The sequence below is a fragment of the Aulonocara sp. 'chitande type north' Nkhata Bay genome, linkage group LG16 (assembly GCF_057382095.1).
Source record: "Aulonocara sp. 'chitande type north' Nkhata Bay isolate Kocher_YH1m ecotype deep benthic linkage group LG16, A_spYH_male_GT1.1, whole genome shotgun sequence".
Lineage (NCBI taxonomy): Eukaryota > Metazoa > Chordata > Actinopteri > Cichliformes > Cichlidae > Aulonocara > Aulonocara sp. 'chitande type north' Nkhata Bay.
Genome location: NC_141359.1, coordinates 16,922,856 through 16,949,523, shown reverse-complemented (window position 1 = coordinate 16,949,523; position 26,668 = coordinate 16,922,856). Strand labels below are relative to the sequence as shown.

At 41.8% G+C, this 26,668-nt stretch overlaps 2 protein-coding genes across 13 annotated transcripts in view; one reads left to right on the top strand and one right to left on the bottom strand.

The window, feature by feature from the left end:
* The window catches only part of usp9 (ubiquitin specific peptidase 9), a 41,696-nt gene extending 21,832 nt beyond the window's left edge, over window positions 1-19,864 (top strand). For 6 of the 12 annotated variants that reach the window (XM_086267110.1, XM_086267112.1, XM_086267109.1 and 3 more), the window contains exons 14-48: window positions 2-40; window positions 1,464-1,597; window positions 1,692-1,782; window positions 1,982-2,095; window positions 2,205-2,433; window positions 2,817-2,912; window positions 3,055-3,266; window positions 3,482-3,722; window positions 3,922-4,071; window positions 4,267-4,387; window positions 4,515-4,645; window positions 5,163-5,441; window positions 5,556-5,681; window positions 6,011-6,148; window positions 6,328-6,494; window positions 6,595-6,703; window positions 6,795-6,941; window positions 7,077-7,223; window positions 7,353-7,560; window positions 7,656-7,876; window positions 8,183-8,370; window positions 8,882-9,055; window positions 9,144-9,285; window positions 10,203-10,959; window positions 12,167-12,290; window positions 12,380-12,605; window positions 12,724-12,853; window positions 13,019-13,204; window positions 13,493-13,713; window positions 13,823-13,911; window positions 14,002-14,158; window positions 14,316-14,528; window positions 15,082-15,111; window positions 16,402-16,500; window positions 17,735-19,864. In XM_086267110.1, the coding sequence (XP_086123236.1) occupies window positions 2-40; window positions 1,464-1,597; window positions 1,692-1,782; window positions 1,982-2,095; window positions 2,205-2,433; window positions 2,817-2,912; window positions 3,055-3,266; window positions 3,482-3,722; window positions 3,922-4,071; window positions 4,267-4,387; window positions 4,515-4,645; window positions 5,163-5,441; window positions 5,556-5,681; window positions 6,011-6,148; window positions 6,328-6,494; window positions 6,595-6,703; window positions 6,795-6,941; window positions 7,077-7,223; window positions 7,353-7,560; window positions 7,656-7,876; window positions 8,183-8,370; window positions 8,882-9,055; window positions 9,144-9,285; window positions 10,203-10,959; window positions 12,167-12,290; window positions 12,380-12,605; window positions 12,724-12,853; window positions 13,019-13,204; window positions 13,493-13,713; window positions 13,823-13,911; window positions 14,002-14,158; window positions 14,316-14,528; window positions 15,082-15,111; window positions 16,402-16,500; window positions 17,735-17,971 (6,073 nt within the window). In that variant the 3' untranslated portion in view covers window positions 17,972-19,864. The remainder of the gene's footprint in view (window position 1; window positions 41-1,463; window positions 1,598-1,691; window positions 1,783-1,981; window positions 2,096-2,204; window positions 2,434-2,816; window positions 2,913-3,054; window positions 3,267-3,481; window positions 3,723-3,921; window positions 4,072-4,266; window positions 4,388-4,514; window positions 4,646-5,162; window positions 5,442-5,555; window positions 5,682-6,010; window positions 6,149-6,327; window positions 6,495-6,594; window positions 6,704-6,794; window positions 6,942-7,076; window positions 7,224-7,352; window positions 7,561-7,655; window positions 7,877-8,182; window positions 8,371-8,881; window positions 9,056-9,143; window positions 9,286-10,202; window positions 10,960-12,166; window positions 12,291-12,379; window positions 12,606-12,723; window positions 12,854-13,018; window positions 13,205-13,492; window positions 13,714-13,822; window positions 13,912-14,001; window positions 14,159-14,315; window positions 14,529-15,081; window positions 15,112-16,401; window positions 16,501-17,734) is intronic. The other 6 variants (XR_015125417.1, XM_086267116.1, XM_086267119.1 and 3 more) reach the window with 6 other exon arrangements.
* A 1,468-nt stretch (window positions 19,865-21,332) lies between these two features.
* rpl8 (ribosomal protein L8) lies at window positions 21,333-25,577 on the bottom strand. The gene is made up of 6 exons (XM_086267122.1): window positions 25,439-25,577; window positions 24,411-24,554; window positions 24,182-24,323; window positions 22,391-22,609; window positions 22,183-22,298; window positions 21,333-21,529 (listed from the first exon to the last, which is right to left on the bottom strand). The coding sequence occupies exons 2-6, from the start codon at window positions 24,546-24,548 to the stop codon at window positions 21,371-21,373; spliced, it is 774 nt and encodes a 257-aa protein (XP_086123248.1). The 5' UTR covers window positions 24,549-24,554; window positions 25,439-25,577; the 3' UTR covers window positions 21,333-21,370.
* Between the last annotated feature and the right edge of the window lie 1,091 nt (window positions 25,578-26,668).

Sequence of the window (26,668 nt, the reverse complement as noted above, 5' to 3'; positions counted from 1 at the left end):
GAAAGAAAATGCCAATTTACATACAAACGAGCTTAGCGGGGTAAGTTTAATGCTAATTCCAGGGCTCTTCCTATTTCTGTGTTACGTCAAGTCTAACTTTCTCTTTGACATATTAAAATGTATAAAAAATGCAAAATCCCTGCCGTGAATACGCTTAAGCAATTCCTTCATGGGTTTCATCTCAAATGACTTACTGCTTATTCAAATTCCTTAAAGTTTGTGCATGTGTAGGTCAGGCAAGATTAGGACAGCTCTAAATTGCATTAACTTTTATCATTAATGTTGTGTTGTTTGAAACCTTGGTGACCCAGGTGGCAAGTGTTTGCTTAGCTGTCAGGTTGTTTATAGGAGCAATTCCCCTTAAGAGCAAAAATGAGTCCTACAGAGAATTATAGCTTATATACCAAAGTTGCATCAGTTTGTTTCATAATTGTAATTGATGACTGTCTTTAGTAAGGATTTTTGTTTTGAAGTCACATGAGGCTTCTAACAACTTAAGTGTGACAGGTCTGTGGACTGCTTACATGAGTAACTAATGTTGTGCTCTCAGATTTGAACAGAATCAGGGTAATCTCGGTATTTATGGTGACATTAATACATTCAGGGTGTGGTTGATTCTTTCAAAGCGGTTACTCAATGATGTAAAATGTAGTTATTTAATAGGTGAAGAACAGCCATCACTGGATAAACTCTAGTGTGTTTAATTTCTCTAGAGACGCTTGGTGGGAGTTTCTTGGTGGGAGCCATGGTGCATACACAGCATTTAATCTAGTAGTGAGTTGCACAGCTCAATGAAAGGTCCTTTGAGATGGAGCCCAGCTCTTCCTGATGCCTTTCAGCTCAAATCATTCAATGCAAAAATATCAGGGGTATTTCATGCCTTGGATCCACATGTCTCATTTATGTTAACATGTTTTTTTCCCCCTTTTTTTAGTGTTATATATATTTTTTAAATGTTATATTTTTTTATGAATTCAAATTGATAATTGGTGTCATCACTGTACTGTTTTTTTTTTTTTAAGTTGTTCTTATAAGACAATATAGCTGATGAGTATAATGGGATGGGGGAAAAGAAAAAATATTAAAATGATTTTTAAGTATCTGCTGATTCTCGCAGGACTCTTTATGGTTTATACTGGCTCTCAAAAGTACAGGTTTGCAGGCTTATTCATTTTCAGACCAAAACATTCTTGTGGAAATAAGGCATGAAATGGCCTTTATTGATATGACTTTCTTTGCTGGTTATTCTATAGCATACATACACACAGAGATGCAATAAAAGCTGCTTTATTTATGCCCCTAATACAGACATATGAGAAATCAGTCTTGCTATGTTTTCTCAATCACAGTTGTATCACTAAAAGTATGTAGATTCAATTTCAGGCTGGTCAACAGTCTTGTGTTTTTACTCACTGCTTTAAAACCGCCTATATCCACCAATCATCCTGCTGTTCTCTCTTCAGTCAAACTCAGAGAAGTCCCCATGTTTTTTACCGCCATGACCTGATCAACCAGCTGCAGCATAACCACGCACTGGTGACGCTTGTGGCTGAGAACCTCTCAGCCTACATGGAGACCATGAGGCAGTTGTCTAAAGGTACTTTGGTCAGACCAGATATGGTCCTCTATATTAGTTGTGTCAGTTGAATTGTGTACAACCTGCTGTGTGACTCAACATGTCTCTTTTTCAGAGGAACAAGCAGAGTTCGACCCACAGACAGTTAGACCAGGAAGCCGCTATAGCCATGTCCAGGAAGTCCAGGAAAGGCTCAACTTCCTGAGGTACATTACATTGGGCATTGCATAGTTAAATATATAAAATGTAGTAGTAAAGTAGTACTCCTTGGAGGGAAAAAGAAAGAAACAAGGTAGGATCCTGTGTAAAAATGTGCAAATATGATACAAGTCCACATATTGCGTCAACATCACTCTGACCTTCTGGCCACCAGGGTCCATTTAAATTTAAATTTGTATGTACCAGGTTTCTGCTAAAAGATGGCCAGCTGTGGCTGTGTGCCCCGCAGGCCAAGCAGATCTGGAAGTGTCTGGCTGAGAACGCAGTGTTTCTCTGTGACCGTGAGGCTTGCTTTAAATGGTATGGCTCTATTTCTCCTTGCCTATGGCATAATTAGTTTCTTAATTGAAATTTGATAATCACAAAGTATGCTTTCTGAACGATGTGTTTCTTTCCCATCACTTAATAGGTACTCCAAACTGATGGGTGACGAGCCAGATCTGGACCCAGACATCAATAAGGACTTCTTTGAGAACAATGTTTTGCAGTTGGATCCCTCTCTGCTGACAGAGAATGGGATGAAGTGCTTTGAGAGGTTCTTCAAGGCTGTCAACTGCAGGGAGGGGAAATTGGTAGCAAAGCGCAGGGCCTACATGATGGATGACCTGGAACTAATAGGCTTGGACTATCTCTGGAGGGTGAGGAGAGAAGTTGCAACAGGCACACATGAACATTTTATTTTTCTTTAACATTTATTTTTTAAGGTCATGAGAATTTGATTTAGGAGAAAAAAAATTGTACCTTGAAGATTGTAATCACGTTCTCTTTTTTTTTTCACCTTTCTTGCCACTTTAGTGCCCCAGAGCTAAGATGTCTAACTTACAAATTCTCTGTTTAGGTGCTTTAATAAAGATTTACTGTGCATGCTCTGCAGCTTTGAAGCTTCACACAACTACCTGATGTTTGGGTTGTTAATGTTTTCACATGGCCTTTAAAGATGAGGCTGCTGTGCACTTATCTCAGACATCCACACACATGAATGTATTAAAGACTGACTTGCAGCTCTTCTGTTTTCTCCCAGGTGGTGATTCAAGGAAGTGACGACATTGCAAACCGAGCCATAGACCTGCTGAAAGAAATCTATACCAATCTGGGACCAAAACTACAAGTTAACCAGGTACTGTGACTTCTCTCAGTTAGAGAAACTGTTTCATCTGCTGTTCCAAATTGTTAGTTCGCATGTGTCAGTTAACAAATGTACTATATACATTAGTAATATTGAAGTCTTTGACCATTTTTTTTCTTGTCTCCCCTTTTAGGTTGAAATTCACGAAGACTTCATCCAGTCATGTTTTGACCGCCTGAAGGCATCCTACGACACCCTTTGTGTGTTAGATGGAGATAAAGACAGCATTAACTGTGCCCGTCAGGAGGCCATCCGCATGGTACGAGTTCTCACTGTGCTTAAGGAGTACATCAATGAGTGTGACAGTGACTATCATGAAGAGAGGACTATACTGCCCATGTCAAGGTACTGTCGCAATTGCATCATTGATTCAGTTATCATAAATGCCCATATCTCATTTGTCGAATGTCATCCGATTGACAAATAAAAACATGAGACATGAAAACAAAACTACAGCACAAACATTTTGCAACATTTCTCTTCATGAGATAAGTAAGGTGTTGACATTACTTTTACTATATTTCAGTTATTTGAACCTCTTTACTCTTTTCTTCTTGCAGAGCTTTCCGTGGGAAGCATATCACATTGATTGTACGTTTCCCCAACCAAGGTCGACAGGTGGATGATTTGGATATCTGGTCACACACAAATGACACAATTGGCTCGGTTCGGCGTGGTATTCTAAACAGGATAAAAGCAAATGCTGCCCATACCAAGATCGAGCTCTTTATTGGTGGAGAGGTTGTTGATCCAGCTGACGACAGGAAGCTGATTGGACAGCTCAATTTGAAGGACAAAACGGTGAGAGAGTGATATTCTGTTGGACTGACAAAAGAATCACTCTGATGAAGCTGCTGTACTGTGATTATTTTTTTTGTACTAATATATGTACTAATATATTTATTTTTGCTCTTTATTAATAATGCATTAACGCTGCCTATACCAATATTAAGACTTTGAAATAAAAATGTTTCCTTGCACGGTAACTGTTTTTATACAGCTTATCACAGCCAAGCTGACCCAGGTGAGTGCCAATATGCCCTCGAGTCCAGACAGCTCATCTGACTCATCCACTGGCTCTCCTGGTAACCACGGTAACCACTACAGTGATGGCCCCAACCCTGAGGTGGAGAGCTGTCTTCCGGGTGTGGTAAGTAAAGTGAATAGATTCTGCATAAGCTGCACATGCAGTTTCCATGTTCCATATATATTCCATATACTTGTACAGCACTAACAAGTGCTACTTGATAGTTAATCAGACCCCTCTAAATATGATGCAGTAATGCAATTATGTGCTGCTCAGTATGTAAGCAGACGTACTGTAACACCCTCTGCTCTCTTTTAGATTATGTCGCTGCATCTGCGCTACATTTCCTTCCTGTGGCAAGTGGCCGACCTGGGGTGTAACCTTAACATGCCCCTGCTTAGAGATGGAGCTCGAGATCTCATGAAACTCATGCCCCCAGGTATTACACACACCTGTGCTCACAATATTACACACCTAGGTTGCTTGGTGATAATGTACTCCTATGCTAATGCACACAGACGGTGTTATTTTAAGTGGTCTTGTTTGTGCGGTTTCTTTGTCCTTAGATAACACTACAGTGGAGAATCTGAGAGCTGTTTGTCTGGACCATGCCAAGCTTGGTGAGAACAGCCTGAGTCCTTCTCTGGACTCACGCTTCTTTGGCCCCTCACCCTCACAAGTGCTCTACCTCATTGAGGTGAGTGTCACTGTGCCCTGCCTTGTTATACATTGTGTTCCCTTTTATCTATATACCCTTCATTATCAGATTTGCATAATGTATGCTGCTGTACATTGACCAGCAGTGGAACAACCCCAATGGCACCTGTAATTTTATAGTGTAATCTGTATTTAATAGGAATATTACACAGGAGTGAGTTTTGTTAGGGTTTTTTTTTTTTTCCCAGCCCTCATTATGTTTTTAAAGAACTTTTTTTCCTCCACTAATAGGGCATGCAGTCACTGCCTATGGGGAGTTGACAAGCAAGGGAGAAAAATGAAATAAACATACATTGGATGAATATGATTTTTGCTGAGAATGTGTTTTTAAAAATGAGTTTGCTGAAGCTGCCATGCTGGTTGTTTCATCCAGATTAAACTTTCAGTCCCAACAATTGACAAAGGCTGTGGGGTGTGGCTTTTGAACCTGTTTGATTCTTGGATGTGGGGCGTGCTAGAAAAATGTAAGATTGATTTTTTTCTTGTGTGCGTTCCAGGTTGTGTATGCTTTGCTGATGCCAGCCAGTGCCACTCTGGGCGAGGATGCCAGCGACTTCCAGTATAATTTCTTGAAAAGCGGTGGTCTGCCCCTGGTTTTAAGCATGCTCACCAGAAACAACTTCCTCCCATCTGCTGACATGGAGACACGGCGTGGAGCTTACCTCAATGCGCTCAAGATCGCCAAGCTCCTCCTGACTGCAGTAGGCTTTGGACACGTGAAGGCTGTTGCTGAGGCCTGCCAGCCTAATGCAGAGGGAAATATTCCTGTCTCTCCGGTTAGGTCACACTCATGATGCACACATAGACAAACCTGTATTACTTGTTTGACACTAGCACATATGCTTGCCATACTCTTACGTGCCTGCTTCTTTCTCAACACCTCTCTGCAGATAAATCAGGCTACTCATGACCAGGCACTGGTCCTCCAGAGTGCCCTGCAAAACATCCCCAACCCTGCCTCAGAATGCATGCTACGAAATGTAGCCATTCGCTTGGCCCAGCAGATTTCTGATGAGGTAAATTTTAGTGAGATAAGTTAAAGGAACTGATTTCTTTAAATTGTTTTTTGTTTGGTTTTTTAGGGAGGTCACGGTATCTTACCTTTAAAAATAAAAAAATAAAAAAATAAAATAAATAATTATTTTTTATGATAAAGGCAAATGTGTTTATAAGCATTAAAAGGGCTGCGATTAAGGGCTGACATAAGTAGGTTGATATATAGTTATAATTATTATATGTTGATATGAAAAGCATAAAATATATTCAAGCAAACACTGGATGAGTAGACCCATTTGAGCTATTATGTCTGTAACAGTAGATTTTCTGGAACTGTTTTTTTCACTAGAATTTCTTCCAGGCATCGAAGTACATCCCGGACATTTGTGTGATCCGTGCTATACAGAAAATTGTGTGGGCATCAGGCTGTGGTACAGTGCAGCTTGTTTTCAGTTCCAATGAGGAAATCAGCAAAATCTATGAGAAGGTAAAAATGACTCTGAATGCTGATGTGTTTTGTTGACTGTGTTCCAGCAGCACTTTAAACTGTCTGCCATCAGGTGTTTGATGTATGAGGAAAGAATGCTAAAGCTTGATCAGCAAAAGTCTAAATCTATATGAGGTTTTGATCAGCCTGGTGACCTTTATCTGTCTTTGTTTTTGTAGACGAATGCAGCAAAGGAACCAGATGGAGAGGATGAGCAGGTGTGCTGTGAGGCCCTGGAGGTGATGACACTGTGTTTTGCCCTCATGCCCACAGCTCTGGACACACTCAGTAAAGAGAAGGCATGGCAGACCTTCATCATAGACTTGCTGCTACACTGCCACAGCAAGTAAGGATACCAGTTTGCATTCTAGCCACCTTCTGAGGCATGAGATTTAAGCTTTGGGTGGGGGAGACATGATGCTGATTTTGAAATCTGTTTTCAACAGATCGGTGCGGCAAATGGCCCAGGAGCAGTTCTTCCTTATGGCAACTAGGTGCTGTATGGGCCATCGACCCCTTCTCTTTTTTATCACCCTCCTCTTTACTGTACTAGGGGTGAGTGGCTATATTTCTTTTGTATTTTAATACCATAACATCACTGCAGTCCACACAACAGAATCCTAACTTAATCCATGTCTGTTTCTAGAGTACGGCCAAAGAGCGAGCCAAGCATGCTGGGGACTACTTCACGTTGCTCAGACACTTATTAAACTATGCCTACAATAGCAACATCAACCTGCCAAACGCTGAGGTGCTGCTCAACAATGAGATCGACTGGCTGAAACGAATACGGGTAAAAGAGCCTTTTAATCATTGTTAATGATTTGTTTTAGCTGTGTAAAATGTGTAAGGAATCATAATATATGCTGTTGTTCAACTAGTTATTTAAGGCAGAAGTGAGGCTGTACTGTATGTTTTCATTTGCCAGGACGAAGTGAAGAGGACAGGGGAAACTGGAGTGGAGGAGACGATCTTGGAGGGCCACCTTGGAGTCACCAAAGAGCTGCTTGCCTTCCAAACCCCAGAGAAGAAGTATTACATCGGCTGCGAGAAGGGAGGAGCAAACCTCATTAAGGTGAAACACACATTCATGAAAACAGTGCTACTATAATGAGAATATGTCCATCCTGTATTTTTCTTGTTTCACATAACATCACTAAGAAACCATATCTTCTTCTTCTCCTTTTTTTCCTGCTTGATTTAGGAGCTGATTGATGACTTCATCTTCCCAGCATCTAATGTTTACCTGCAGTACATGAAGACTGGCGAGTTCCCCACAGAGCAGGCCATCCCAGTGTGCAGCACTCCTGCTTCCATCAATGCTGGTTTTGAGCTCCTCGTGGCGCTGGCTGTTGGCTGTGTCCGCAACTTGAAACAGATAGTTGACACTCTGACTGACATGTACTATTTAGGTATGGAGATTGCTTTGGCTTTAGAGATGACGCCGCCCAAGCAGCTTGTAAATTACAGTATACATGAGGGTGTTTTTACTTTGTTCTCCATCTAGGTTGTGAGACGCTGACAGAGTGGGAGTACTTGCCTCCAGTGGGGCCACGGCCCAACAAAGGATTTGTAGGTCTGAAGAACGCTGGGGCCACTTGTTACATGAACTCTGTCATTCAGCAGCTATACATGATCCCTCCTATCCGCAATGGCATCCTTGCCATTGAGGGCACGGGGACCGATGTGGATGATGACATGTCGGGGGATGAGAAGCAGGAGAATGAGGTACAGTGAGAGTTTGTGTTGCAAGAGATTTAGTCCCAGTTTTCATCCTTTATCAGCATCCAGTGACTGACAGACTGGCCAACTATAAGCATGGAGGTCATGTAGGTAGAGCTTGGAGCTGAGGGCAGCATAATTACAAGACCAAATAGCAAATCACTTCACACAGTGACTTTCCCTCCCAGTTGTCATTTAGCTGCTATGATTTGTTTTCCCAACTAAACAGCAGCAGTTAAAAACGATAAACAATTTTAGATTTAATGACACATGTGGATATCAATATTTCACCTGCGTATTTTGTTTCCACAGAGCAATGTAGATCCTCGTGATGAGGTGTTCAGCTATCATCACCAGTTTGATGACAAACCTTCCAGTAAGTCAGAAGACAGGAAAGAGTACAACATCGGGGTCCTGCGTCACCTGCAGGTCATCTTTGGCCACCTGGCTGCATCCAGACTGCAGTACTACGTCCCTAGGGGATTCTGGAAACAGTTCAGGTATTGCAAAGACTCATTTGTTTTGAGCATCAGCAGTTTGCCTAGTTACCTGTTCCTGAAGTCTAGCGGGCTCTTATACCAAATGTTCTCGTCCTTGCGAATGGGGGATTCCAGAAGTTATGTCAGATCTCCTGCCACAGGCGGCATTTTTGTGTTGTTTTCAGCCAGCCGTGGGTACCACAGCGGTTGAGTTGAAGACGCAGTCTATGATCATGTCCGTTTTTACCACAATGTCAATGCCACATCAATATAGAAGCTTAGTGTGTCCCAGATTATACAGTTATTCTGAAAAGAAAAAGATGTCGAAAGGGGGGAAAAAGAAACTTGTTGATTTCTTTGCTTCCAGCTTCAACGTCTTTTACTCCTACACCAGCGTCGAAGTTGATGTTGTATCTGAGTGCCTGTGCCCTCAGCACTGCTATAAATGCTTTCAGAGCTGTGGTGGTGTCAATGTTTGCTAGCAAGGCGACCAACGTAGCAACCATAATGTATCCGTGTCTTCCTGTTTTAGGTTATGGGGTGAGCCAGTTAACTTGAGGGAACAGCATGATGCACTGGAGTTTTTCAACTCTTTGGTGGACAGTTTAGACGAGGCTTTAAAAGCACTGGGCCACCCTGCCATGCTCAGTAAGGTGCTGGGAGGATCTTTTGCTGACCAGAAAATCTGTCAAGGATGCCCACACAGGTAAGTACACATACTTTGTGTTTGGTGACTGAATATGGGCAGCAGTTTAAGACACTGTATACTTAACCCACAAAAAATGTGTTGTCAGATATGAGTGTGAAGAGTCGTTCACAACACTCAATGTAGACATCAGAAACCATCAGAACCTGTTGGACTCAATGGAGCAGTATGTAAAAGGAGATCTGCTGGAAGGAGCAAACGCCTACCACTGTGAGAAGTGTAACAAAAAGGTGAGAAGTTGGTGTCCTTCTGTTTAGTATGTGATGCTTGTAACTAGGGGTGGGGGGAAAAATCGATACTGTGTAGTATCGTGATATTTTGTTTGCTAATAATGTATCGATACAGGGACAGCAGAAATCGATATCTTGTTACAAAAAAGGTTTTTGTGGACTGGAACTGCTCTGACTTCAGAGCATGTTAATCCTTTTTCTAAGCAAGAATCCTGACACTGTCCAAATGTGTTTAACTTTTTTTTTGGCAGCAATAAACATGACAGTGTACTTATTTTAATTTAAGACATGTTTTATTTTAATTAAGTTTAAAACTTTTTTATTTAATGTAAAATTATATTTTGTTTTAATTTACTTTCAAATTCTTCAGTTGCTGAAGGGGCTGCATAGTTTTCATATTGCATAGTTCAGAATAGCTATAATTGTACCAGATGGTTGCATTCAGTTAAGTTGGACTAGACTGTAATACAAACCGTTCAGTTTGTCAACAATAAAACTGACTGAAATGAGAGAAAGACTGAGTGCGAGACTTTGATATTAGATAAAATGAATATTGAAAACGTTTACCTTTATGTACAGAATCTGAATATCGCAAAATATTTTTAAAAATTGCAATAATATCGTATCGTGAGTTAAATATTGTGATAATATCATATTGTGAGTTAAATATTGTGATAGTATCGTGAGTTAAATATTGTGATAATATCATATCGTGGGATGTATGGTGATTCCCACCTCTACTTGTAACTGCTCATGGGAAATTCACGCCAACTTTTACCATCATTTTCACACTGAATCTAAACAAACTTTGTTGTCCTCTGTTTAACTTCTCACCAGTTCCCTTTTCCTCACCTGTTTTTATGCTTTTTGCTTTAAAGGAGCCGTAGATAATCTGTGATGCTTGTTCTCCCTGTCAGGTGGACACAGTGAAACGTCTGCTGATCAAGAAGCTGCCTCCTGTCCTCGCTATCCAGCTGAAGCGCTTCGACTACGACTGGGAGAGGGAGTGTGCCATCAAGTTTAATGACTATTTTGAGTTCCCTAGGGAGCTCGACATGGAGCCGTACACGGTAGCAGGTGTGGCCAAGCTAGAAGGCGACGACGTAAATCCGGAAAACCAGGTTATCCAACAGAATGAGCCCTCTGAACCGACGCCACCAGGCAGCTCCAAGTATCGCCTGGTGGGAGTGCTGGTCCACTCAGGCCAGGCCAGTGGCGGACACTACTATTCGTATATAATCCAGAGGAATGGGGGTGATGGTGAGAAGAACCGCTGGTATAAATTTGATGATGGTGATGTGACTGAGTGCAAGATGGACGATGAGGAGGAAATGAAGAACCAGTGCTTTGGAGGGGAATACATGGGCGAGGTTTTTGATCATATGATGAAAAGGATGTCGTACAGGAGGCAGAAACGCTGGTGGAATGCCTACATCCTGTTCTACGAACGTATGGACTCAATGGACAAGGACAGCGAGCTTGTCAAATACATCTCGGACTTGAATATCTCCTCCACTAAGCCGCATCAGGTCAAGATGCCTGGTGTTATCGAGTGCAGCGTCCGCAAACAGAACGTCCAATTCATGCACAACCGAATGCAATACAGCCTGGAATATTTCCAGTTCATTAAGAAACTTCTGACCTGTAACAGTGTCTATTTAAACCCTCCTCCAGGTATGCATCAGTTTTGTGTGTGCGGGTAAATTCAGAGCTAACTCTTTGGATCCGAAAAAACGAATGACTCTTTTTAGCTAGAGTTTAGTTTAGTGCTAGTTTCTTTTTGCTTTATGTTTGCTCAGACCTTTTGAGACATGGTTCCAATACTGGAAACATTAACTGTAGCAGATGTTTACAAAGCCATCTGCTGCCAGATGTAATGCTGGTAAATCAAGGTTGCAAACACCAGCTAATATAGCTGTGTTTGATCATTTTATTAATCAAGGTAAGGTCCATGTAATCTGGAAAGCCTCTTAAGAGAGGGAGACCTGAACAAGATGGCAATGAAAACAGGCAATCGATAAAATGATACCAGCGAGAATAAAATAAACAATACTCAGATAAGACAGTCCAACCATCCACTCATGTTGACAGGTTGTATGAAAAATAATAGCATATATTTCATTACTGATGCACAGATTGTGTTGTTCCTCCAGTAATGGCCGTGCTCTTAAATTCCCCCTGAAACCTACTTTGATCTTTTTGATTAATTCCTCATTGTATCTGATCTGTGGGTTTCAAAGCTTCTCTCTTAAAGATACAGCTGCTGCCAAAAATATTTGTATCACTAATCTATGCCTAAAAAAAAATTATATGTATATATTATATCTCACTCAACTCAATGTTTATAAATAAAATTCTCATGGAGGGGAAAAAAAAAATTGATGTTTAGTAGGTCAGCACAGACTGCTTAATACTGCACTACCTCTGTGTTAGGCATTACAAAGCTCTGATGCATTATTATTTGAACCAGAGCCCAGTGATGCCATAACCCCAAAAACACAGAATTTGTTCTGATCATAAGAAAATAAGAAAACAGTGTCAGTTTAGGTAGTTTCACATTTTATCTGAGCTTGCTCTGAGCCTTTAAGCTGCTGCCTCATTTTGTGAGCCGACAACTTCCCATCTGCTGTTTCATTATGTGCATTTCATGTTTCATCTAACTCCAAACAAAGGAAATGTCTGTTTGCTATTTACACACTCCAGTGGAGTTGCATATTTCACTTCCTTTGTGTGTTTCTTAGCCAGCTCTGTTGATGTGCAGTAGTTACTTTAAGGAGAAGTAGTTGCGTGAAGCCTTAGTTGCATGTTTAAGCATTGAAGAATTAGCTGCAGTTACATGGAATATTTTCTTTGTTTTGGTAACCGCTACTCTTTCTTTTAGGACAAGACCACCTTTTGCCAGAGGCAGAGGAGATTGCTATGATAAGTGCTCAGCTGGCTGCTAGGTTTCTCTTCAGCACAGGTTTTCACACCAAGAAAGTAGTACGGGGTCCTGCCAGTGACTGGTGAGCCTTGCTGTTTCTTTTTTCCTTTTTTTTCCCCCTCAAGTGTTCCTGCCCTTGTTTACACATGTTTATCTTGTTTTCCCCTCTAGGTATGATGCCCTTTGCATCCTGCTGAGACACAGTAAGAATGTACGCTACTGGTTTGCACACAACGTTCTGTTTGCTTATCCTAACCGGTTCTCTGAGTACCTGCTTGAGTGCCCGAGCGCTGAGGTCCGTGGGGCATTTGCCAAGCTCATTGTCTTCATCGCTCACTTCTCCCTGCAAGATGGCCCCTGCCCCTCCCCCACTGCCTCGCCTGGACCCTCAGCTCAGGTTGGTGCCAGGCTTACATCTGGGCACTGGAAAAAGGACTTTAATTCGCTCTGTCTGGCCTCACATGTTAACACGATGCCTTTGATGGACTCCAACTGATTTCATGTTTGTGTTTTAGGGCTGTGATAACCTCAGTCTAAGTGACCACTTATTGAGAGCTGTCCTCAACCTGCTCAGACGAGAAGTTTCTGAGCACGGCCGTCATCTGCAGCAGTACTTCAACCTCTTTGTCATGTACGCCAATCTGGGTAAGGAGCGCACAGAGATTGTTAAGCTTTTATGTACATTTGTTCCTCAATGAATTCTACAAAATTTTATGTAAATTATAATTCAGTTCTTTAATAATTAAAGTTATTTGGTGCTTGGAATGCTTTTACTTTCTTCTGACCTGTCATTACTCCTGCCACATGCAGGCCTGGCTGAAAAGACGCAACTGCTGAAGCTGAATGTTCCTGCCACGTTCATGTTGGTCGCTCTGGACGAGGGGCCTGGCCCTCCAATTAAGTATCAGTATGCTGAACTGGGCAAGCTCTACACTGTCGTCTCTCAGCTGGTTCGCTGTTGTGATGTCTCTTCACGCATGCAGTCCTCCATCAATGGTGAGTTGTTGGGGTTCCCCCCCCCCCCCTTCTCCTTTTAGGCACAAGTTGTATGAGCTCAGTTAAAGTGAACAAGTGATTGTGTGAAAAGGGTTAGTGAGAGCCCAGTGAGGATTTTCATCCTTGCTCAGGATCTAGTGACTGACAAACAGCCACTCTGAGCCTCTGTGCTGTGTAGGCACAGCTTGGAGCTGAGGGCTCTCAAAGATGATGAATGAGGGACTTTGCTAATATCCGCCTGCATTTGTAGGATAGTCCATCTTAACTTTTGTTTTGTATTTCCTGCAGGTAATCCCCCTCTTCCTAACCCATATGGGGACACCAACCTGACGGCTCCAGTGATGCCTGTGCAGCAGCTGGTGGCAGAGATCCTGTTTGTGAGGACGAGCTACGTGAAGAAGATCATTGAGGACTGCAGCAACTCTGAAGAGACAGTGAAGCTGCTTCGCTTCAGCTGTTGGGAGAACCCTCAGTTCTCCTCCACTGTGCTCAGTGAGCTGCTCTGGCAGGTAAACATCTAATGCTTCTTCAGAGCAACATGATATTCAGAACTCCATAGGTTTCTTACTTATAAACGTCTACAAGTGCTTGTAATTAGACTGTACACATTGTCTGCAGGTGGCATACTCGTACACCTATGAGCTGAGGCCTTACCTGGACTTGCTGCTACAAATCCTGCTCATCGAGGACTCCTGGCAAACACACAGGTCAGACTTGATTGCTGAGTGCAGAAAGTTAAAATTTTTAAACTTGAACGTGGTTTTAAATTTCTCCTTTGCTTCTTTTTGTGTGTGTAGGATTCACAATGCGCTGAAGGGCATTCCCGATGACAGAGATGGGCTTTTTGACACCATCCAGCGCTCCAAGAACCACTATCAGAAACGAGCTTATCAGTGCATTAAGTGCATGGTGGCCCTTTTCAGCAACTGCTCTGTGGCTTACCAGATCTTACAGGTAAACAGGCTGTCTCTCTTTAACTAATGCAGACCAAAGTAAGCACTAAGTAACATAACAACAAGAAAGAGGTATATTGATGTGCTTTGGCATGTGAAAAGACTGGAAGCTTTAAAACATTTAAACGTTTGTTACATTTCTGTGCTTGTCTGTACAGAGTAACGGTGACCTGAAGCGAAAGTGGACGTGGGCAGTGGAGTGGCTGGGCGATGAGCTGGAAAGGAGGCCATACACAGGAAATCCACAGTACACCTACAACAACTGGTCACCTCCTGTTCAGAGCAACGAGACCTCCAACGGATATTTCCTGGAGCGCTCTCACAGTGCACGTATGACACTGGCCAAGGCCTGTGAGCTCTGTCCCGAGGAGGTAATACCATTAACCTTGTACTGTACACACCCACAGATTCTCTTTAACACTATCTTGCAGTCTTAGGGAGAGGTAACAGAAAAAATATTGTAAGACTGAGGCTGAATGTGAATGTGTATCACATCACTTCAACACAAATAGCCCAAATGAATGGTCTAACATGACCAGCATTTAACATGTGGATATGTATGAGTACTAACACGGCGATTAATCGAATATTAAGCCGATCAGAAAATTTGTAATTTACCATTTTCTCTACCTCTTGTAGTTACGCACGAAATGTGTTGTGTATTTTTAGCTTTGTATCCTGATTTTTTTTTAAACATACAGAGAGTAAATTATCTGGAATCTAAGTGCTCAGCTAAAAGAAACTGAGCTTGATTAAAGTACAGCTTACCATGTTTGACTCTGTGTTGTTTACATGGCTGCAGTTCACAATACACACAGATATGATTGTGTTGTTTTCACTTAAAATGCGTTACTTGTATATATTTTTTTATGAATGGAAAATCCAGTCAAATGACACACTTCTCCTGTAATATTCCATACACAGCTCAAGTGTACTCAGGGAAGCCCAGGGAAGGTCAGTATTCCAGGCACCACGACATAAAAGAAGGAAGTGAGACAAAACCTACCAAAAGAATCAGCAGAGAAACAACAGTTTTAGCTTCCATCACATTTAACACTAGTTTAAATCGAATTGCACAGCTTTGAGTTTCTTGTAGATTAGTCAGAGGCTTGAAACACTATGACGATGAGCCTTTTGCATGTATTTTCAATATAAATGTCATGTAAATAATTTAGGATGTGCAGTTAGAGTAAACTACTCCAATTTTGTACATGTCCACTCTGCGTAGGTAAAGCAGATTGTGAGCGTACATGATATTTTATTTAAAAAAATAAATAAATAAATCATTTCTTGGCTGTTCAAGTAAAAGGCAAGGTGTACTGGCCACTGGTGAGATATGAGATGCTATGTAGTGTAACTAAGCATGAGAAGTCATGTTACGCAGCTGCACACAGTGAACAGATCTTTGTTCTCTTCCTGTCCTGTTGCCCAGTCTCAGCAGCACTGACATAGCCAGTCTTCAATCTCAGTCTAGTGCTCTTTTGCCAGTTTTTGCTTCCTCCCCAACTTGCAGTGTGGTACGGCCAGCCACCTGCATCTCCTAGCCTCAGCTGTACTTGAGCATTCAATGCTAGTTACAGTATTTTAACTGTTAAGCCGTTGTGCTTTTTTAGCCGCTGTTTTGCAGATTTGTACATTTCTAGATCTCAAAGGTTGCACATTACTCTTAAAGGCGTAAGCAGCCCCTAATGTGAAGCTGTCAGTTTTGTTATTTGGATCAAATCAAAAGCCAGAACTTATCATATTCATAGTATTAAGTTTTAATCTGTGACAAAATAATGAACAAAAGCTAAATTGAAAAGTTTATAAACTCGTGATGTTTCAGATAGCTTTCAGGTCCTGTCCGTTACATCATGTTGTAATGTTGATGTGTACTTGACCTTGCCTCAGAGATAAGACTGTAAAACGATGAGGCTGATGTTATTCGATATAGCATGATAAAAGTACAAATGCCAATGAGCCTTGTCCTTTAAAAACGACGCACTGAAATTGCCTCCACAGTAGAGGTTCATGTGCACCTTCTGTTAGCTCCATTTTTTCATGCTCTCAGCTGTAGACGCCACCCACACACATAATTCAATCTCCTAAACCTTATTTACTTGACAACACAGTAGGAAGTTTGACTTTCCCACACAAGCTACTCTCTGATGTCAGACTATTATACTTTGTTCAAATAGATGAGCACATTTCCAGTTTTTGTCTTGATATGTGATTACAAACATATATTCATCTCTTTTATTCTAGGAGCCAGATGAACAGGAAGCACCCGATGATCAGGACTCCTCCCCACCTGAGGATACGTCTCTGTACCCACATTCTCCCGGAACAACCCAGTTTCAGCAGGTAGTGTCTCAGAGGACAGCTTACTGCCCATTCCCATCAAAGGATGTTCTATCTTTCTAAATCATAACATGTGAGGAAAAGAACTTGCAATAGAAAGCAGCCTAAGCTTTTAGCAGCATAACTAAGAGAGTATCCAGCTCTTTACTAAAGAAAAAAGGATAATCTTACAGTACAGTTCAAGTATTTGTCTCCCATACTCAAACTGGGAGCTCGGTCCACAGCTGAACATGGGGTTTCTGAACTTTGGTGTGTGAGAGGAAAGACTTTAAGATGAATTCTGGATTTAACAGGGACACAGAAATATGACATCTCCTAGTTTCTGTTTGCCAACAACTTTTGCTTAACTGGAAACTTTTCAGGGAGGGGTTACGACACCTGATTTTACAAAAATAAATAAATAAATCCATCCCAGAAGTGCGGAGCTTGTGAAGTGTTTTTTCAGTGTCACTCTGAGACAGGATGTTCTCGAGTTTTCATATTGCACAGGTAAAAGAACGCAGTCTTAGACAGTGGTTTCCATCCCCGTAGCGAGTCTTGTATTATCTGTTAATGATGCTGGTAACCATGGTGAAAAGTGTTTTTTCCTGAGTATTATTTCGTGCCCAAGCACTCACACAATCAGTGACTCAGGTTTGTCAGTTTGTGATAATGCTGTACTGCAGACAACTTTGTGTCCTTCTGTACTTGAGTTCATCCCTTTACACTGATTTTGGCACGTTTTGTCTGTGTATTCAGTAATTTACCACACCAGGCTCATTTCTTTCATCAGAAACACTTCATCCGTCTTTGAGGTCAAGTGCAAGTAAAATGTAGACAGGAAGCGGCATGTGGCTTCACCTTGAGTGACTCTGTGGCTGTCAGGGCATTTATCCCTACTGAAGACATACATTACTAGTCATAGATGGGGATTTTTTTAAAATTTTTTATAGGTTCTGCTTCGTGAAAGGCAGGGTAATTTCCTGTTTAGTGCATTTACAGCAAGCAAACACGGACTAAAAACAATCTGTGGTGCACATGTTGACTGTAGTGAAGAAATGTGGCTCTGATGTTTTTACTGATTCAGCAGCAGAGGTGAGGTCTGTCAGTTTAGATTAGTTTGGAGTTATTGGCCCCAGCAGCGTTGCACGTGCATAAAACACGTGGCTGTGGATGCAATTAAAGCATGTCATGTTTTCATTTGAGTGCATTTCTTATATGATGTGCTGATTTTTCTCCACGCTCTCCCCCCGAACAGAACAACCACCCTCACGGGCAGCCGTACACCGGGCCTGCTGCTCAGCACATGAACAACCCCCAGCGCCCCGGTCCGGCCTCCGCTCCGACTCCAGCCCCGACCCAGACTTCCGCCCCCGCCCCTGCCCCCGGTACCACTCCAGGAACAGGCCCGCGAGCACAAGAGAACTGGGAGGGCACAGAGGAGGTCGCTCCCGCCCCCACCTCCACCCCAGCGCCCGCCCCGCCTAAGGAGTAACCTCCCCCTCCCTTCCTCTGCTGTGCCTCGAGCCTCCATCGTCCCACTCTCTCCTCTCGCCGGGTCCCACCTTTCTCTTTCTCTCTCTCTGGCCCCAGGGCAGGGTAGAGCCTGGCCACTTCTCTCTCCACTGTCCCCACTCCCCCCGACAGCCTGCGGGAGACGCTCTCCCCTGACCTGAGGCCGCCTGACTGTGTGACAGGGGCCCGTTCTCGGCTGCAGAGGCGAGGGAGTGGACAAGAGTTCTAATAACGAAAAAAACAAATTTACCTGGAGCTGACGATGCTGATGCGCTTGTCTACACGACGAAAAGGTGTACATAGTATGTTAATGTTTTTGACTGTTCAGATTCCCCAGTAGCATAACTCTGTGTGGTTTGCTGTTGGGAGATGTTGCAGATGTTATGAAAAACAAAATGGATATTATAAATAATAAAAATTCCCCCCCAGAAAAAAAAACTGTAAGAAGACAACAACTCCTTTGTTTTATCACCCATGCTCAGCAGTAAAACTTTGTTCTGCCATCGGACGGTTTCTGGTCATTCACCTGTAGAAGGACGCATTGTTATCATCATAATTATATTCTTCTTAAGCTCCTTGGCAACCTTACGAACCACGCCAAATCAACCCCCGAGCTGTGGTTGGGTTTTACTGCGAGACGTGGAATGGTTGGGTGGACTTTAATGGTGTTTGGTTGATGTGAAACAGCATTGATGCAACATTGCTCTGAAACTCATTGCCTTTCTCTCACTTTTCTTTTTTTTTCTTTTTTTCTTTTTTTTTTTTTGGTTCTGGTAATTAATTCAATCCTTTCTGAAGCTCTAGTTAATATGCTGTAACATTTAGCATGGCTTCTCACCAGAATAGTGTAGCCCATGGGAAGACTTGTGATCATAACAACCTAAAAGCTGTTCTTAATCCACATCTCCAGAGGGGTGTTGTTTCCCTTTAGGTTGTCTTTTTTTTCTACTCATCTACCCTGTCTACAAAGAGGGCGATACTTTTTTTGTTTTTTTGGAACCAATGTATGAATAAGTGGCTTTTCAATTGCACATTATAATCCTCCAACTTCACATTTGGCAGTCAGTTTCGGTGGGTTAGACAACTTTAGCTTTCATCTATAGGAAAATGAACACATATGCAACAGAACTGCTGTACTGGGCTTTCTGGTGTATAATAGACTGTGTGGTTTGCTTCTGTCTCTTCAATAGAGCCTAGTCGTAGACAGACTTTGTTGCCCATCGGCCTCCTTTCTGCCGTGGAGCTGGTCAGGTTTGGCATCTGGCTGCGGTTTGGGATGATGTGACTGATCCTGAGCAGCAGCGAGCACCCACCCCACCTAACCCCACCCATCCCCACCTTTGAGAGTAGGTCCCACAGCAGGGTTTTACCGTAAGAATAGCGGCTGGTTAGTCATGTTGCAACTTGAGCTAACTTGTGATTATGTAGGAGTAAAGGTAAACATCAGTAAATACTGTATTTAATTGGTAACTTGAATGCGTGTAATTTTCTTTTTTTTATTCATTTTTTTTTCTTTTATTTTGTCAAAAACATACCAAATACTCCTGCAAATGAAAATATTCTGCCCACCGTATTATATTTAAATATTTTGCTCTTATTTTATAGAATTTATTTTGTTGTATTTCACTAAAAAAATAGAATTTGATTTAAGAGGAACATTTTTGTCCTTGTGTTATTTTTAAAGAAGATATTTGACTGTACAGAGTTCTGCGCCCTGTTTTTTGCCGACTTTTGTTTTGGCCATGGTGTGACGTTGAATTCTGGAGCTACAGTCGCGATGTGGACTTTCACTTTGTGAGGTTTTTTGTGCACAGAAATATAACAAAAAAAAAAAAGCATTGCGCCCTTAGCAAATAAAGAACATGGAATCTTGCCTGCGTGTCATTTTTAAGCGTTGGACAGTTCAGAAGATACTTGACTTGTTTTCGATTCTGCATGAACTGTTCTGTTGAGTGATTGGTTAATTGATAAATGTACATCAATTTGTCCCTGGACGGGTCTCCACTAAATGGAATCCACCACTAAATGGAATCTACCACTAATAAATTACAGCTGTGGTGCTCCTGCTTTGATGGCCAAAACCTGACTGCTGTGAAAATGTCTCAAATCTCTGTCTATCAGAGACACTCACACTCATTTCCTGAACTGCACATCCTCAATTCCTCCCCTTCCCCTTTGGTACCTCCCACCGAAGATGCGAGGTAGCAGCCATGTAGTAAAATGAGACTTTTTTTCCTTTTACAATGTCAATTAAATATGTTTGACTAAAAACTAAACTGTTTAACAAAACTTAATAAAAAAAGACTAGCTCTTCAAACAACTGCCACAAACAACTTGTGTGTGCAGTGTGACTTTTACTGAATCTGTGCCTTAATAAAGGCCCAACTTCAAGGGAGTCATACTTTGAAAAGCACATAGTATTTGTTGAAAGTGTGAATCTTACATAGTGGCCACAAGAGCAAAATAATTAAGTCTCTTTAACAAACTCTTGCCAATCACGTGGCTGTTTCGCCTCCATCAAGTCTCCAGTCTGTTTTCCACGTACCCTTCACTATTACTGATTTCTGGGTCACACTCAGAAGGCTGAGAGCAGGGATGAATTACTAAGGTCAGGCTATTTTATTGCTTATATACTTCAATGCATTGAAAGTTCAATCACCTGCCCAATAAGATGCCCTCTAGTGTTTAGAAGTGGTCACTACACTAAAGCAGCTAAAATTGATTTTGTTTTCCAAAAAACCCCAAAGAACTTTTGAAATCTTTCAGATAAGGGAAACACTCCGACCCTCGCTCCTCAAAGACCATAACCTAAAAACAAAGATTAAGACAAAGGGATTTGGTATAACAAGTTATTCCTGTCACCAAACAGTAAAATAATAACTGGTGACCTCAGTGTGATTTGTTTTCCCCCAGTAAATCTGACTAAATCTTTAAAACCTGATGCAAATTCTAACTTGTATACAAATTGTTTCAAATTAAAAACTAATTAGCCTTAACAGGGTTAAAAAACATCTGTTGAGTATTTTTTTAAATTGTGTTAAAGCTTTGATGGTGTGACAGCTGAAACACCTGCTCCTGATTATCACAACTCAGGAAGAACCCCCCCCCCACTATATTCCTTTTTTTTTAAACTCCCCAAAGTTTGTGCATGTTGAAAGCTTGTTGAGCAAAGTCAACACTGTCAAATTTAACTTCAGATTATAATATCACAGCTTCACCTTTAAAATTCTGCAACTACTCAGTTTCACACAAGGAAAACCTGCTCATCTAACCACCTCACTGAAATGGGGTTCATTGTTTTGTATGTGGTGTGGACTCCGGAATGACTTCAGCCAATCAAATGTTTTGGAACAGGTTTTTATTATCAACACGGTCAGATTTAGTTCTCCTTCTCCTGGACGGTCTTTGTTCCGCGCAGTCTGCCTGTACGACGGGCAGCAATAAGACCGACCTTGCGACCAGCAGGTGCATCCCTCCTGATTGTTGAGGGTTTGCCGATGTGCTGATGGTTACCACCACCGAAGGGATGCTCAACAGGCTGCAGGAGGACAGGAGAGGGGGGGGAGAAGCATCTTTAGTATGAGGACTTTCAAAAGGGAATCCATCCTCTACTCTTTTCTTCCTCACTGACTAATTTAACAGCAAGCACACAACCAGGTATTGTGATAAACATCCTTTCACCAGCCTCTTAGCTCTGAGAATCAGAACCAACAGGCCTTTATTTCATATGTTCAATAAAGATTGTTTTCTTTGTGACCAGAAAGGCTCAAACATGGACTTTCTTCATGTGGTTGGTGCTCTGACAACACAGGCAGCACCATCTAAAACCTCAAAGCAGGTTGTTCCTCTAAACGTTTTGAGATTCGCCCGCCCACAGACTCATTGCAGTGTGTGTGAGTTCTGCAGACTCTTCTGGAAACCCATTAGGGTAACTGTAATACCGAGTGATTAGCTATTATCTTCACCACCTCTGAGAACAGGCAATCATCTGCATCAGTGCTGAGACTTTTTATGGGGCTCCATAGTAACTTTTCTAAAGATTCAATGCCCAAAATAACAATCTGATTATCTGCCTACATGACATGTCTTTCAGTTCAATGCATAAATACATGCATCTGTCTGCTGCTCTGCCTGCAGTCCTGTATGTGTTTCTAATCGCAGCACAGTGCCGGTACGCTCATGTTCACTTACGTTCATAGCCACACCACGGACACGTGGCCAGCAGTTCCTCTTGGCCTTGTACTTGTGGTAGGCACGACCAGCCTTCAGGATGGGCTTGTCAATACGTCCACCTCCAGCAACGACACCTTCACCACAGGAGGAGGGCAGACACGTTTAAACGCTTTCCTCAGTCCAAAGACTAGATCAAATGCGCGGCTGTTTCGTTACGCTTTCTTACCAACGACGGCTCTGTTGGCAGAGGCAATGACCTTCTTGGCGCCTGAGGGCAGCTTGACTCTGGACTTCTTGGTCTCGGGGTTGTGGGAGATGACTGTGGCGTAGTTTCCTGAAGCACGGGCCAGCTTGCCTCTGTCACCGGGCTTCTCCTCAAGGCAGCAGATGATGGTTCCCTCAGGCATTGTGCCAACGGGCAAGACATTACCAATGTTCAGCTGAGCTGTGGGACAAGGGATGAGAGGACAAGCTTCAAACTTCCATCTGACAATCTGAAAACAGTGTCACCTAAGCAACAGCTCTGTTCGCGTTTCATTGGAGGCTGACTGAAGACAGGTAATCAAAAAATGTAACAGAAACACGAGGCAGCAGATAAGCAGGTGCTGCACAGCACAAAAGCAAATAATCGCCCTCTGATTACACCCTAGGATTCTTCTGCTATTTTCACGGATGCTCATCTTTGCTTAATGAGCTAAATAAGACAATAGTTCAATTAGAACCAACACTGAGACTGAAAATTATTATTAAAACATCTTGTGGTTCATTCAGATAACTTTATCCATCTTCTCCATCAAGGACCACCAATGGAACAGATTTATTTTTAGACCAGAAAATATTTAACCATGCAGATGAAAGCTCAAACATTACACACTTCATGGTTAAAATTGCTGTTATCATGTTTGTCATTTAACAACCACAACTTAAAAGTCTCAGGGGAAAACAGAGATCCCCCTGAAGTGGGCAGTGTGGCTGAGGACAGCTGAAGTCCTGACCTATATATCAGAATAGAGCTGCTGGTTCCAACCCCATAACAAGTACAGGAGGGCAACTGTCGCCATCTTCTACTACCAAACACATGGTACTGGGTGCTTCTTCTGTCCCCACAAAGCACAAGTGTGGACCACAGCCCCAAAACTACAGATACCAAGTTTAAAAAAAAAGTGTGTAAATGCCTTCAAACTGTTGAGTTTCTGTCAGCAGATATTAAAATAAAAAACATCACGGCAGTCCCAAACAGCTGACTCTCTGCACAACAGCACCATTATCAATGAAGGAAATGCTGATTTTTATTCATGTAGAAGGAAATACAAATAAAAGTAATCAAGTAGTGTAATTACACTTTGACTAAAGCTAAAAAACAACTTTAACAGCTACATCCTGCAAGGACTTTAAGACTTATGAGTGAAAACACAGAGAGTGAAGTTGAGATCTCAAGTGTGTCCAGCACTAACCCAAACTATGAAAGAGCAGAAAACATTCAGGCAGCTTCTTGTCGAGTTGCTCTGTATGTTGCATATTCTATCAGCTCCTATATCACATATGATCATTACTCCTGTGACTAACTTTATGACAGGAAAACATTAAATCATATCATTACATGGCTCCCTGGAACTACTGCCACCTCTGAAGCCACTCAATCTTAACAGGAACTTTAAAAGAGAGTCTGAGTGAGACAGAGGTCCAAAATTCCTTCTCAAGCTTGATTTAGACTTCTGTGGGAAATCTATGTCATAACTTGCACAGTAACCGGAAACTACTTTCATCCGTACACCTCAACCTTCCACGCCATTCAAGTCATCTTTTTATGTGTCGACCTGATGTTTAGTTACATTTCTCAGGAGATGGATGCCAGATTATGTAGCAGGTTGTGGCGTAAGGTTAAAATGGGGATCCAGCTATGGTGTAAGATCGGACGCAGAAATATAATTCATGCATTAGCGTCACGTTGTGGAAAGATCCATGGCAACAGATGAAAATCTAAGAGCAGCTCATACACCCTTGCTCAGCGTCTTACCCTTCTTGCCACAGTAGATGAACTGTCCGGTGTGGATGCCCTCGGCAGCAATGAAGAGCTCCGTCCTCTTCTTGAACCGGTATGGGTCACGGAAGGCCACTTTGGCCAGGGGGGCACCACGGCCAGGGTCGTGGATAATGTCCTGCAAGGGGAAACCAGCAGGAAAGACATTACAAATCCGTCCACCCTCACCACTGCCCAAAACAGCTCGGATTTATCATCAAATTACCTTCACAATCCCCTTGATGTAACCATGGCGTTCAGCGAAGTCAATGTGACGGAGTTTAGCAGCACCTTTCCTGTGCTTGACGTGGGCTTTAAACACAGAGCCCGCACCTTTTCTCTGTCCCCTGATTACACGTCCCATCGTGTACTGAAAAACAGAGCATTTAATGAAAAAAAAAAAAGTTACATTCTAGTGTCTTGTTTAATACAGGATAAAATTAAATCCAGCATCTCCATCAAACAGGTCAAAACAGAGAGAAACATGTGGCTACCCCTCTAAGCAGACCTGTGTAGTAATTACTAAAGCTAAACCTCATTGAATGGATCCAACCTTAACTTATGATACATAAAAACACTTTAAAGCAAACATTTAACCAGTAGCAAGTTAAAGAAAACGTTTCAAAGGCCTGAGTTTAAATGTGAGGATTTAATGAGTTCCACTGGTTTTTAAAAGCTTGAAACAGACACGTATCTGTCGGCTTGACATATGAAATGCTAACAGGGCTGCTACTAATGTAAAATCACATTAAGTTTTCCTTTATGGGAACTTTAACTTAAAGCTTATGTATGTTTGTCGGTATAGTGGCTGAAACACTGCACAAAGCGAGTTTGGCTTCTCATATGCAGTAATACATCTCTCATAATGCTAGCTGTCGTTAGCCCGCCAAGCTAGCCTCCGTTAAGTCAATTTGTTAAAGTAACGGTTCAGGTTTAACACAAATTTCCTTTATTCCAACACTTACAGGAGTATATACAAATTTAATTATTAGCAGCTTGCCAAATTTGCTCATATGAAAGGCTGCCGGCCTTTTAGCTACCAGCACACCGCTGTAAGTGCGCCATGTCGCCCAACAGGGACACACAAGCACGAAAAAAAACTTAAAATCAAAAGTCTGTCGTTAAAATGCTCGTTAGGTCTTAGTCTTATACACTTGTTCCGTATTTAGAAATGTCTTTTTAAAGCGGATGGCCTAATTAAATCTGGATTTAGAACAGATTTTTAGGACGGGGATCAGAAAGTAGACATCCTACCTAAACTCCGTTGACGGAAAGAGGAAGTGCAAAGGAAAAAGCCAAGGTTTTCTTCCGGAGAAATCACCGCGGGGGCCGACGGGAAATGTAGGCTTCGTCCTCGTTTTCTTAGTTTAACTCGGAAGTAAGCAGCGATTGTCGCAAATAGAAGAATCGCAGCACTGAGGTATTAAAACTCTATATGTGTTAAATGATGGGAGCACAATCTTAGCATAAATACAGAATAAATAAACCTAAACGCTACCTTTAAGCAATTTGGATTACAAACATTTTCACACATTGAATGATAGAAGATAGAAAAATAACAAAAAGAAACATTTTTGGGGGGCTATAAGGATGTTTATAGTAGCCTATAATGAGTTTCTTTCTAAATGTAGCTGAGCATTACACAAAAAAAGTATACAGGGATCTTTGAGTCTTTACTGAGGAGTATGATGACAGAAGAACAGCCCTCTTAAAAAAAGAAAAAGAAAAAAAGAAAAAGAAAGACTGTGGGAATAAATGAACTCCAGGAGATGGCAGCAAAATAATGTCAGAGTGGTTTTTATGCTCAACCATGAAATAATTGCCTGAAATATTTTTGAAAATTAAAGCTTCTGACAATTTAAAAAACATATTAAATATGAATTTGCATATAAGCAAAGCTTGCTAAAGCAGAATCGTGACATTTGTGACATGTGAACTACTAAGCAGAATTTTTGGCCTGCGTTAAATGATGTTGGTAATTATGTTTTAGGGATATTATCAGTACTTTTAGTGTGAAATGTGCTTGCACTGTCATTCTAGTGATGTTTGGTAAAGTCATCCCAGTTCTAAAAGATCATGTGGCCCCTGAAGTAATGCCACTGGACTCTGGGATTCTGTTATTTTGTCCTCTAGCTTCACCATTGAAAGTCAGCAGGGTGGTATTAGTGCATTAGCGCATACCTCCGGACAGCTGAAATCGAGATGCACTAACTCTTAATGGGAAAATTAGCAGGAAGTGTAAATTTAGTGCAAAAGTCAAAATTCACCTCAAGTCCCCTGTGATTTTTCTCACCACAGAAGAAGATGTGAGAGCAACAGTTGGCTCCCCTTCTGAGATCCGAGTGTCCCGCTGGTGGAACCAATCCACTGTGATTAATGGGGGCATGCACACACCCACAGAGCTGACAGTGTCCATGATAAATAGGTGGTTCACTTATTGTGATGCTGCATTGTTTTATAAAGTCCCACAGGCTTAACATGAAT

Bases quoted from the DNA above. Each gene is read 5' to 3' on its own strand.
- rpl8 (XM_086267122.1), bottom strand. From the start codon at position 24,548: ATGGGACGTGTAATCAGGGGACAGAGAAAAGGTGCGGGCTCTGTGTTT. The intron at 24,324-24,410 runs GTAATTTGATGA...TTCCCCTTGCAG, and splicing joins ACATCAAGGGGATTGTGAAG to GACATTATCCACGACCCTGG. The intron at 21,530-22,182 runs GTAAGTGAACAT...GTCCTCCTGCAG, and splicing joins TCCGTGGTGTGGCTATGAAC to CCTGTTGAGCATCCCTTCGG.